Genomic DNA, 12,933 nt, shown 5'->3' with positions numbered 1-12,933 from the left:
AGACTTTATTTTTCTGGGCTCCAAAATCACTGCAGATGGTGACTGCAGCCATGAAATTAAAAGACACTCCTTGGAAGGAAAGTTATGACCAACCTAGATAGCATATTCAAAAGCAGAGACATTACTTTGCCAACAAAGGTTCATCTAGTCCAGGCTAGGTTTTTCCTGTGGTCATGTATGGATGTGAGAGTTGGACTGTGAAGAAGGCTGAGCGCTGAAGAATTGATGCTTTTGAACTGTGGTGTTGGAGAAGACTCTTGAGAGTCCCTTGGACTGCAAGGAGATCCAACCAGTCCATCCTAAAGGAGATCAGCCCTGGATGTTCTTTGGAAGGAATGATGCTAAAGCTGAAACTCCAGTACTTTGGCCACCTCATGCGAAGAGTTGACTCATTGGAAAAGACTCTGATGCTGGGAGGGATTGGGGGCAGGAGGAGAAGGGGACGACAGAGGATGAGATGGCTAGATGGCATCATCGACTTGATGAATGTGAATTTGAGTGAACTCCGGGAGTTGGTGATGGACAGGGAGGCCTGACGTGCTGCGATTCATGGGGTTGCAAAGAGTTGGACACGACTGAGTGACTGAACTGAACTGAACTGAATGGCTCAGAATACTATAGAATACTACATACACTTAAGGCTTAGGATGTCATTCATGGTTATGGCATGAAAGAAGCTTTCCTAATAGTTTTAAATTATTTTAGACAGCTTTTGGCCTATGTGATCAAATTGTCACATGTTTTACTATCTGCCTTCAAAACATGTGAGAGTTATCAGCTAATCAATGTATATGAATCTCCCAACTACTGATTTGAGAGGCAGCTCTGTGCTCTTAGGTGGAAAGTGTAATACCCAGACTGTGGGCTGAAAAGACAGAATGAATTTAAGGGGTCAAGTAGAAGCTTGAGCCTAGAGTAATAGCAGAAAATCTGAGAAAGTTCCAGTTGGCAGTGGGAGAATGAGTGATTTAATCTTGAGAGCAGTCAAATTACAATAATAATAGCTCTACTTTTGGAGCATCTACTGTATACTTGGGCTTCCCTGATAGCTGACTTGGTAAAGAATCTGCCTGTGATGCAGGAGACCCCTGTTTGATTCCTGGGTTGGAAAGATCTGCTGGAGAAGGGATAGGCTATCCACCCCAGTATTCTTGGGCTTCCCTCGTGGCTCAGCTGGCAAAGAATCTGTCTGCAGTGGGAGAGACTTGGGTTCGACCCATGGGGTTGGGAAGATCCCCTGGAGAAGGGGAAGACTACCCACTCCAGTATTCTGGCCTAAAGAATTCCATGGACTACATTCCATGGGGTCGCAAAGAGTTGGACACGACTGAGCGACTTTCACTGTATACTTGGCATTGTGCTAATCACTTTACATGTATTATTTAATCTGCCCTTCATATCGGCTTCAAGGTAGGTATCACCACAAGAGAGGTTAAGATCCTGTTCAAATTTACATAGTGAGTGAAGGAGCCAGGATTTGACCCTGGAAGGAACTATGTGTCTTGACAGTCTTTTTTCCATCACATCCCATAATTGAGATGCAGCCTTAGAGTAGGTGTCCCATTCTATAACCACACTTGTTTTATATAGAAAGGACTCCTGGATGAAAGGAGCCAGACTGAAAAGGTTCCCATCTTTGTGACATTTTGGAAAAGGCAAAACTGTGGAGACAGTAAAAAGAATCAGTGGTTTCCAGGAGTTAGGAGGTATGAATAAGTAGAGCACAGAGGATTGTTAGGGTGGCGAAACTACTCGGTGTGGTACTATAATGGGTGTACACATTATTATACATTTGTCCAAACTCATGGAACATGCAACCCCAAGAATTAACCCTGATGTGAACTGTGGACTTTGGGTGACTATGGTGTGTCAATGGAGGTTCACTGATTGTAACAAACATCAGTCCAGTTCAGTCGCTCAGTTGTGTCCGACTCTGTGACCCCATGAACCACAGCATGCCAGGCCTCCTTGTCCATCACCAATACCAACATAATGGAGATGAAAAGGTGGCATATAGGATATCCCTGAACCTTCCTCTCAATTTTGCTATGAACCTAAAACAGCTCTAAAAAAAGCAGTGTTTAAGAAAAAGCAGTGGTGGGGGGAGGTATGGAGGGGATGGACATGGCTATAAGTCTATATGGATAGGGCCAGTTAGAAAGAGGTAGCAGTGCCTCCCAGAGATAGAAGAGGCCACTCAGAACTCAGCAGAGCAGTGTGGATCCAAGGAGCCAATTAATGCTTTGTGAAAGCAGAATTCATGAAGGATAAGCTGTTCTTATCAAAAGGTTGATAGTTAAAATTTTTTTTCCAATATTGTCTGATACAAAGCCATCCTCATACTTGTCTATTTTTCCTCTCTGTCCCTTTTTATAAATCAAAGTTCATATATTCTCTGCCTTCTATGTTGCTCTAATAATTGGTCTGCTCACTGTCTGTAAAAATAGAGGAACCATCATTTACTAAGCTGTGCATTTAGGATTTATGCATTTTCTACATATGAATAAAATGTATTTAAAAATAGAATGATTCTGTATGGAAGTTGAAATAAGTCAAGGATATTGTCGTATTCACTGTTGCTTGGTAGATTCAAACAATTCTTCAGTCAACCATTTTACATATGATAAATAATAGTGTGGGCGAAGAGATAGAAAACTGGCATTCCAGTCTTAGCTCTGCTGTTAGAATAACTGTGTGACATAGTCAAGGTACCCAGTCCCTTCTGAGCTTGGATTTCTTCGTATGTAAAAAGCGAATGTCCCAAATTCCCTATTGATTTTCTTTGTGATAGAGGATAGAGCAACTCTCACCCTCAAACTAATCCCATAGCACATATTGAAACAGAATCCCAACTCTTCCCAACTGCAAACTCCCCTTACCTGATATTTTAGAGCAGAAATTGGGAAACATTTCTGATTGGGAGGGCCAGGGAGTAGGTATTTCAGGCTTTGCAGGCCATGCAGCCTCTGTTGAAAGTACTCTGAGCTGCCATCTATTAAGGTATCCGCATATACTATGTAAATACATGACAAGGCCTGTGTTCCAACAAAACTTAATGTATCAAAGCAGGTGGCAAGACAGATTGGGCACAGAGGCCATAGTTTGCCCATTTCAGTTCTAGGACATAACTTTTTGGGATTCAGTTCAACTTCCCTTCAGCATGTATGGGAAAAACCATCTGTTCACAATAATTAAATAAAATAGGGGACTCGAGACTTGGAGGGCTTCCCTGGTAGCTCAGCTGTTAAAGAGTCTGCCTACAATGCAGGAGACCCCAGTTTGATTCCTGGGTCAGGAGCATCTGGAAAAGGGATAGGCTACCTACTCTAGCATTCTTTAGCTTCCCTAATGGCTTAGATGGTAAATAATCTGTCTGCAATGCAGGAGACCTGAGTTTGATCCCTGGATTGGAAAGATCCCCTGGAGGAGGGCATGGCTATCCACTCCAGTATTGTTGCCTGGAGAATCCCCATGGGTAGAGGAGCCTGGCAGGTACAGTTCATGGGGTCACAAGGACTTGGACACGACTGAGCAACTAAGCTCAGCACAGCAAAAAGACTTGGAATGTACAAGGGAGGGAGAGTAGAGAGCCTTATGATGCAGGATTGGGAGAGAAAATTCCAGTGATATCTGCTATGAACGAGAGGCATTGTCACATTGGAAAAATTGGCTTTGGCATGGAGCTAGCTGCTAAGTTTGGAGAGACCAGCTGGTGTATGTGTGTATGTGTACAGGTGTGTGTGTGTACAGGTATGTGTGTGCAGGTGTGTGGGTACATGTATGAGTAAGAGGTTACAGTGTACTCAAGACTATTGTAGTACCAGATACCAAGGGGATTCACTGAACATTTGTGAAAAAGGGAAGGAAGAGGGATGGATTATCCTTATTTATAGATGAAGAAATTCCACTGTGGGACTCCAGCGTAGTTTCTCATAAGGAATCTACAGGGAAGCAGAATTTCATAGGAAGGATATTGATTTCACCCTGGAGAGAATCTGTCAACGTCTGTACAGGCCCAGCCCTTCTCAGAAGAGGAGAGTATTGCTGGGCTCAGAGTTGCCTGTAATCCTGAGCTGCGGTCATGCAAAGTGTCAGTGAGAGGTGACCATATGAAGACAGGAAGGGGGGCTGCAGTTATTACTTGTGGCAGCTGTTTCCATGGGTTAGGCTTTATGCTGTCCCTAAATGGTCACAGTCGCATTTCTGACATGGCAGCAGGAGCAAGGAAGGGAAATGGACTTATGAAAATGGACTTGTGCATTTGAATCAGGAGATCAGATGCTGAGTCTCTCTTGGACTTGGTTTGCTGAAAACATCTTGGAAAGGAGGCCAGAGTTTGGAGAAGGGAAAATTGTCCTTCTCTGTGCCATCACACAGAAGCTGGATTTGGGGGAAATCTTAACATCTTGGAATGTGGTTAAATTGATGAACTAGCGACTATGTAAAATTTCACACAAGCCATGCTCTTACTAGAGAGCTGATTAAGGTTTTCAGTCTGCTGCACTAATTCATTAATATAATTTCATAGACTAAAAATTTTACTATGCAAATCTATGCAAATCATATAAGAAAATAGTGTTCTTAGCCAAGTGCATTAGCACCTATTTCTTTGGTTTTGTTTGTTTGTTTCACTGGAACTCTGGCCCTGCTAGATAAGTAATATATTCAGTACTCAAAAGTGTGTGTTTAACATTTTCCTGAAGGGTGATTGAGAGATTTTCTCTTTTGACAAATACTATAGTGATTGGCATGTCTTTTTTCCTCTTTTTCTTGCCTAAAACAGAATGAAGAAGATGAGCAACATTTATGAGTCAGCTGCCAATACACTGGGAATCTTTAACAGCCCCTGCCTGACCAAAGTTGAACTACGTGTGGCATGCAAAGGCATTTCCGACAGAGATGCCCTTTCCAAACCAGACCCCTGTGTCATCCTCAAGATGCAGTCCCACGGGCAGTGGTTCGAGGTAGGCATGTCCAGTGAAATGGAGAGAAGCATGGCAGGAGGAGAGATTCGAAAATGTTTTGGCATTTCCTGTCTTTAGGTGGTTTATATTGGTGAGGCAGAAAATTCTAGAAGTGGATATGATCACATTTCTGCTTGTATCATGATTTTTAAATTTTATTTATATATTTAAATTAAAAATTTTATATTATAGTTGATTAACAATGTTGTGTTAGTTTCAGGTGTAGAGCAAAGTGATTCAGTTATACGTATCTATTCTTTTTCAAATTAGTTTCCCATTTATATTATTACAAAATATTGAGCGGAGGTCCTTGTGCTGTGCAGTAGGTCCTTGTTGATTATCTGTTTTATATATAGCAGTGTGTATATGTTAATCCCCAAATCCCAGTCTATCCCTCCCCTCCATTCTTCCCCCTCTGCTAACCAAAAATTCATTCTCTAAGTCTGTGAGTCTGTTTCTGTTCTATAAATAAGTTCATTTATATAATTTTTTAAGATTCCACATATAAGCACTATCATATGATATTTGTCATTTGGTATCTGAATTTCTTCACTTTGTATATAATCTCTAGGTCCATCCATGTTGCTAAAAATGGTGATATTCCTTTCTTCTTATGGCTGAGTAGTGTTCCACTGTGTATATGTACCGTATCTTCTTTAGCCATTCATCTGTCAATGGACATTTAGGTTGCTTCCATGTCATGATGTTTTAATACTGTGGATATTTTGACATTTACCATTCATTTGTGTGCTGATTGTGGATATAGTATCTCCTGGGGATGGGCAGCAGGGACTGCTTTACTGAGGCCACATCACACACTTATTTTGGGGCAATAAACTTAATATTAGCTAAACTTTATTGGGTGCTTATTAAGTATCAGGCACTGTTCTAAGTGCTTTATGTAAAGCAACTAATTTCATCTGTACAATAATCCTATGAGGAAACAGAAAGATTAAGGATTTGCCCAGGATCATCCAGTTTATAAGTGGAATAGCTAATATTTCCCAGTCAAGCTCCAGGGCCTGAGCTCTTTATTGCTATTTTATTCTTAGAGTGCCCATTGGTGTGGCCTTTGGTATTTTGTGTGGCAATACAGCATGTTGAATTCTGCAGTTGGGTTTTGTTGGTTTATTTAAAATTGAAACAAATTGGACAAGGACTGGTTTTTAAGTTTGTGGGGGGCGGGTGCGGTTGATATTTTTTTCTTTGTTCTAGGTACCTGGTTCAGTTCAGTTTAGTCGCTCAGTCATGTCCAACTCTTTGTGACCCCATGGACTGCAGCACGCCAGGCTTCCCTGTCCAGTCCAAGGACTCTCAAGAGTCTTCTCCAACACCACAGTTCAAAAGCATCAATTCTTCAGTGCTCAGCTTTCTTTATGGTCTAACTGTCACTTCCATACCTGGCTACTCTTAACAATGTTTTAAAAAGATCTGATCTCAGGTGAAATGTGAGATAGGGAGGAATAGGGGATGCAGCTGTGGAAGAAATTATTATCGTCTCTAAGGGAATGAGATGCCCAGCAGAATTTGGAGGAGGGTTTTGGATCCATGCTGAGTAGAGCAAGTGTACACAAATACCTTGCTTGGATCCCTCAGGACAGACTTCAGTCCTCTTTCTATGTGTTTGCATGGAGCTGACCGGTGCTTCTTTTGGGGCCATTGTCTTCACTGAACAGTAAGAAAAAGGTTCAGAAGATCTCATAGGTAGTATGTTTCCTTACTTGTACATATGTGAAAAAAGGTACTTCTGTGAAAGGATAGTTTGATAGAAGTTGGTGATAAAAGTTGGTGAGCTGATGAAATGTAGGTGAGAAGGCAACAACACACAAGGAAATCAATGACAGATGGCAGATTGGGGATCTTCCTTTAACCTCCATCTTATCCAGGGCTTATATTTTAAATATAAAATAGCATTCACAGGAATCTTAATGTGTAATGTCTCTTTTTCCCTTCTAAATATTCTCCCTGACTTTGTTGGTGGACTTCCCTGTCTTTTATTTTTTGTTTAACAAAACTAAGTGGAAAACCTACATTAGGAAAAAGAGACTTGTGGAAAAATAGAGGAAAAGACTTCATCTCCTAAAACTCCCTTTACATCATTTGTTTATTTGTGTATATTCTTTTCAGTCTTTTCCTTCTGGCATTCATATTCTTACACGATATTTATGATGCACATAAATTTTCTTTTGTGATTTTATTACATAGCAGAATGTTTTTTGCATATTGCTATAATATTCATAATTTTAATTTTAAGCCTGCATTATATCCCATCAAGTAGATTTATTTAATCATTTTCCTATTTTTTTCACTTTTAATTGTTTTCAAAATTACCCTACTTTAAATAATGCTGCAGGATCCGTCTTTGATATAAGGCCTTCCCCTTCCTTTTGGATTAGTTCCTATGAGAGATTCTGTCAGAGTGGAACTAGTGGAACAGGATAGGACACTTTTGGGGCTTTTGATGCATTTGCCAAATTGCTTTTGCAAAGCATTTTTCTACAGAGTTACTTGAAGTGTGTTTGCACACAGCTACCAGCTTGCAAACATTTTGTTACCAGTGCACAGTGAAATCAGAAAGTTGTGCCACACTGTAAGGTAATTCACTGCTTCTTTCATCTCTAAAGTCTTTTTAAAAATAGTGTCAGCTGAGCTTCCAGCATCCTTAGTGACATAACTGAGTTATATTTTGGAACTTTTGAGAAGCACTTCTCTAATAAATTTTAGTCTTAAGAGTGTACATTTAGGGTATAGTTGGGAAAACAGAGCCCACACAAAGTAACTAATAGAAGAGATTTAATACAAATAACTAGTAAAAAAAACATTGGAAATGTTGAGAAACTAAGTAAGCACTGTGTGAAAACCCAGAGATTAACAATAGGGAGGTGCTGGTTGATTAAGGGTAGAGCAGTGATGTGCTGAAGCTAGCTTATAGAGGTTTGTGAGTCAATTGTTAAATCCAGGAATTTTGCAAGCCTGGGTGTAAGTATTTACACCATGCTGCTGCTGCTGCTGCTAAGTCACTTCAGTCGTGTCCGACTCTGTGCAACCCCACAGACGGCAGCCCACTAGGCTCCTCTGTCCCTGGGATTCTCCAGGCAAGAATACTGGAGTGGGTTGCCATTTCCTTCTCCAATGCATAAAAGTGTAAAGTGAAAGTGAAGTTGTTCAGTCGTGCCCGACTCTTAGTGACCCCGTGGACTGCAGCCTACCAGGCTCCTCTGTCCATGGGATTTTCCAGGCAAGAGTACTGGAATGGGGTGCCATTGCCTTCTCCGACTTACACCACAGATATTGGCAAACATTTCAAATCAGAACTTTACTTCCTATCAAGAGAACCAGTTGTTGAGCATTTACTGGGGCATACCACTGGGATAGAGGGACAGATGTTAGTACCAGCTGGACCACCCAGCAGAAGCTGGATTTGTGGAAGGAGGGCCTATCTAATGGGAGCCAGAAAGGTAGAGGAGATGCAGGTAGTGCTGGAAACATTGCCAGAAAAGGATATGAGGAAGGAGTGGCATCCCAGGTCTCCCATCTATGTCTTCCAGTGACCACACCCCTGGTGGAAGCTGGTTTCCAAGGTTGCAGGAAGAGTCTGGAACACAGTTGAAAGTACCGAGGTAACTGACCAGCCAGGAGAAATATCAATAACCTCAGATACGCAGATGACACCACCCTTATGGCAGAAAGTGAAGAAGAATCTAAAGAGCCTCTTGATGAAAGTGAAAGAGGAGAGTGAAAAAGTTGGCTTAAAGCTCAACATTCAGAAAGCTAAGATCATGGCATCCAGTCCCATCACTTCATGGCAAACAGATGGGAAAACAGTGGAAACAGTGGCAGACTATTTTTTGGAGTTCCAAAATCACTGCAGATGGTGATTGCAGCCATGAAACAAAAAGACGCTTACTCTTTGGAAGAAAAGTTATGACCAACCTAGACAGCGTATTGAAAAGCAGAGACATTACTTTGCCAACAATGGTCCATCTAGTCAAGGCTATGGTTTTTCCAGTGGTCATATATGGATGTGAGAATTGGACTGTGAAGAAAGCTGAATGCCAAAGAATTGATGCTTTTGAACTGTGGTGTTGGAGAAGACTCTTGAGAGTCCTTTAGACTGCAAGGAGATCCAACCAGTCCATCCTAAAGGAGATCAGTCCTGGGTGTTCATTGGAAGGACTGATGTTGAAGCTGAAACTCCAATATTTTAACCACCTGATGCGGAGAGCTGATTCATTTGAAAAGACTCTGATGCTGGGAAAGATTGAGGGCAGGAGGAGAAGAGGACAACAGAGGATGAGATGGTTGGATGGCATCACCAACTCAATGGACATCGGTTTGGGTGAACTCCAGGAGTTGGTGATGGACAGGGAGGCCTGGCGTGCTGCAGTTCATGGGATCGCAAAGAGTTAGACACAACTGAGCTGAACTGAACTGACTAGCACATAGACCTTCTGACAACTCTCAGTAAGTGAGAGAATCACACACTCAGTCATGAAGTAGTACATATTTATTTAGTGCTAACACATGCCTTTTAGTGCCAGTTCAGTGCGTGGTCCTGTGCTCAAAGTGAGAAGCACCTGACAGTCTATTTAAACCACACACCTACTACCTTCTATGTTTAGTGAAAGCTGGCAAATGTGGACATTGCCCTGGGACATAACTGATGCACATTCTTCTGTATCTGTCCCTTGGAACAAGACTGGATTTACATCTCTGTTCTTCGTGCAGAACTACAGAATTCAGAGAAAGCCTTGCAGAATATAATTCATGCTAGCTGTGCCAGTTCCTGGGTGTCTTTGTTATGTGGAATCTGGTAACTAAGTGAAGAAAAAAAGAAAAAACCTGGGAGGCTGAACTTCTTTGCATAATAAAGAGATTGTTGTGGCTGTCAGGGTGAGAAAGAGAAAAACAAGGTGAACTTCTGTTTTAGAAAATTTTGAAGTTTGGCAAAAGAGACTCCATGGAGATAAGCACTGTCCACCAGAACTTCCTACAGTGATGGGAATGTTCTGCATGTGTACTGGCCAGTTGCTCGTCCCAGGTGGCTCCTGAGCAGTTGAAAGGTGGACTGTATAACTGAGGAATGGAAAAGTTTAATTACTTAAATTTAATTAATTTGAGGGTAAATAAGTAGCTGGTGTGATTTCAGAGTCTCTTTGGGTGATAAAGAATTAGGGTATGTGGGGAGATGAGGAAAGGGAGTTAGTTAACATGTTATATTCATAGGATGTTGTTTTTATAGCTAAAATTCTTTTGGGGAAGATATACCTAGAGATTGACATCTCTTTGTTATTACTTGTGATTGCTGGCCTATGCTTTTTGTAATAGTATTCCATCCGGAAAAGGCCCTGTTATTCCCTCATTAACAGCTCAGGTACTACTGCTGTAATTATAACTACCTTCAGATGCCCTGCTCATATATGGTGAGGGGGAATGCTCTTGCTCTTTAATAGTATGTAGCCTGTTTGCACAGAGTCGGACACGACTGAAGTGACTTAGCAGCAGCAGCAGCAGCCTGTTTGCACGGAGAAGGCAATGGCACCCCACTCCAGTACTCTTGCCTGGAGAATCCCATGGACGGAGGAGCCTGGTAGGCTGCAGTCCATGGGGTCACTGGGAGTCGGACACGACTGAGCAACTTCACTTTCACGCATTGGAGAAGGAAATGGCAACCTACTCCAGTGTTCTTGCCTGGAGAATCCCAGGGACGGAGGAGACTGTTGGGCTACCATCTCTGGGGTCGCACAGGCGACTTAGCAGCAGCAGCAGCAGCAGCAGCAGCAGCAGCAGCAGCAGCCTGTTTGCAATGGAAGAGAACATTTGATCTCTGAAGTGTATCATAAAAATGTAAGCCTGATTGTCAGACTCAAAAGGACCTACAATCCGATCTTCTGTGTTATTAACCATTGTTGTTGCTGTTCAGTTGCTAAGTTGTGTTGACATTTTGTGACCCCATGTACTGCAGCATGCCAGACTTCTCTGTCCTCCACTGTCTTCCAGAGTTTGCTCAAATTTTTGTCCATTGAGTCAGTGATGCTATCTAATCATCTCATCCTCTGTTAATGGTATTGAGTCAATAAGATTACATAGTAGTTTGCGTCTCTTAAACTCCCTCCCCTATATTACCCTTCCCCACTTCCATCTCCCTGCATGTAACCACTAGTTTATTCTCTGTATCTGTGAGTCTGTTTCTGTTTTGCTATATACATTCCTTTGTTTTATTTTTTAGATTCCACCTGTAAGTGATAACATACAGTATTTGTCTTCCTCTGACTTACTTTGCTAAGCATAATACTCTCTAGGTCCATCCATGTTATTGTAAATGGCAAGATTTCAATTTTGGGGGGAGAGGAGTAATATTTCATTGTATATATATACACCACATCATTTTATCCATGAAGGATATATTGTACAGTACAAGGAGTTATAGCCATTATTTTGTAGTAACTTTAAATAGAATATAATCTATGAAACTACTGAATCACTTTTCTGTAAACCTAAAACTAATATAATATTGTACATCAATTATGCTTCAAAAAATAGTTGAGGATAAATTGTGTCTTTGAAATATTGGGAATCAGTTTTTCTGAAATGTAGAACAGATTGTCACTCTTTGCAGACCAGCAGGGTTTGGAGTGTATGTCTGAGGGCTGAGGAGCTGGAAAGGATGCTTTTTGTTTCTTCTCAGAGTATAAACACGAGATGGTAAAACTTCTGGTAAATCTTTAATGAACATGACTGTAACTCTCAAAAAGGAAGGAAAGGAAAACTTGTAGCTTGGAAATGTATTCCCAATGGAGAATTTCAGATCTGTCATTTAATTTCCCTAATTTAATTCATATCCATTTTAAAAATCACCCCTGCTTCTCGACATGTATTTGTGACAGTAAATGGTACAGTTCAGTGTGATGAGGATAATTTAGAACACATTTCGTCTTCCAATGAAGAATGGAAATATTTCCCTCTGTCTTCTAGTGAGTGCTGATATTCACTAACTCCCTGAAATGAAGCTTCTTATGTAAATAGAATAAATTGACACTTCTCAGGGATTTGAAAGGCAAGAGCCCTTGTGAACTGGAGACTTTTATTCAGTTTCCAGGAGCATATCCTCTGTTCACTGGATGTGCTGGATGTTCTCCATGAAGCAGAGCTATACTCCTGCTACCTTGGCCCTTGGCAGAGATTTTGTAAATAGCATAGTACTTGTCCTCATTGGAAAAAGCCGAATAATTCCCCACACTACTAGAATGTTGTTCCATCACCTCTAATTCCATTTTCCATTTAATTTCTTCATAGGAAGCTCTAAATAATTCTGAAGATGAATTACCCTTGGATAAATTCCATATGAAAACATGTTATGATGAATCACATGCTTTGGTAGATTGTTGGTAATAATTGTTAATAATCAATGTGGTTATATTCAATACATTATCAGTGGATATTAATGCAAGATTACTATTGTTTGTAATGATAAAGTATCCATATAATACTTTACGTTCAGAAAACCCATCTAATTATATTACTTCATTTATTTCTCATAATATCCCTGTAAAAAGGTGACACAGACATTGAAATTAACCCTAGCATGAACTGAGTACTATGAAAAAGACATGGTTTGTGTCCTCGATGACTTCAGGCTCCAGTAGAACAAAGCCCATCTCAGAGACAGAGGCCTTGGAGACTTAGATGGTCATGTGAACTTGACAAAGGGGGCTTAAAACAAGGTCCTAACTTAAACCCCTTCCTTTCCTTGAATGTGTGGAGGATAGTCTATTTCAAGGGTCCCTAGACTACCTTTGTTTGAGGTAGAACTAAAAATCAATCATTCCTCCATCCCTCCACTATTTCCCATCTTCTCTCACCACTCCCCACCTACCCAGATGTAGGGTCTATATGCCACATGACCCAGCATCCCTACTGGCGGCACCAGGAGAAATATGGGCTCATGGTGGTGGGCTTACCCACTCCC

The 12,933-nt window shown here is 41.1% G+C and overlaps 1 protein-coding gene across 1 annotated transcript in view; it reads left to right on the top strand.

Moving 5' to 3' along the window:
- The first annotated feature begins 4,784 nt into the window (after positions 1 to 4,784).
- Positions 4,785 to 12,933, top strand: part of CPNE4 (copine IV) — a 525,574-nt gene continuing 517,425 nt past the window's right edge. Inside the window, exon 1 of the mRNA XM_010834976.1 lies at positions 4,785 to 4,964. Coding sequence (XP_010833278.1) covers positions 4,785 to 4,964 — 180 coding nt within the window. The remainder of the gene's footprint in view (positions 4,965 to 12,933) is intronic.

This window comes from Bison bison, unplaced genomic scaffold (assembly GCF_000754665.1).
Source record: "Bison bison bison isolate TAMUID 2011002044 unplaced genomic scaffold, Bison_UMD1.0 scf7180017864037, whole genome shotgun sequence".
NCBI lineage: Eukaryota > Metazoa > Chordata > Mammalia > Artiodactyla > Bovidae > Bison > Bison bison.
The sequence above is the reverse complement of the archived record's forward strand: the minus strand, read 5'-3'. Positions and strand labels throughout refer to the sequence as shown.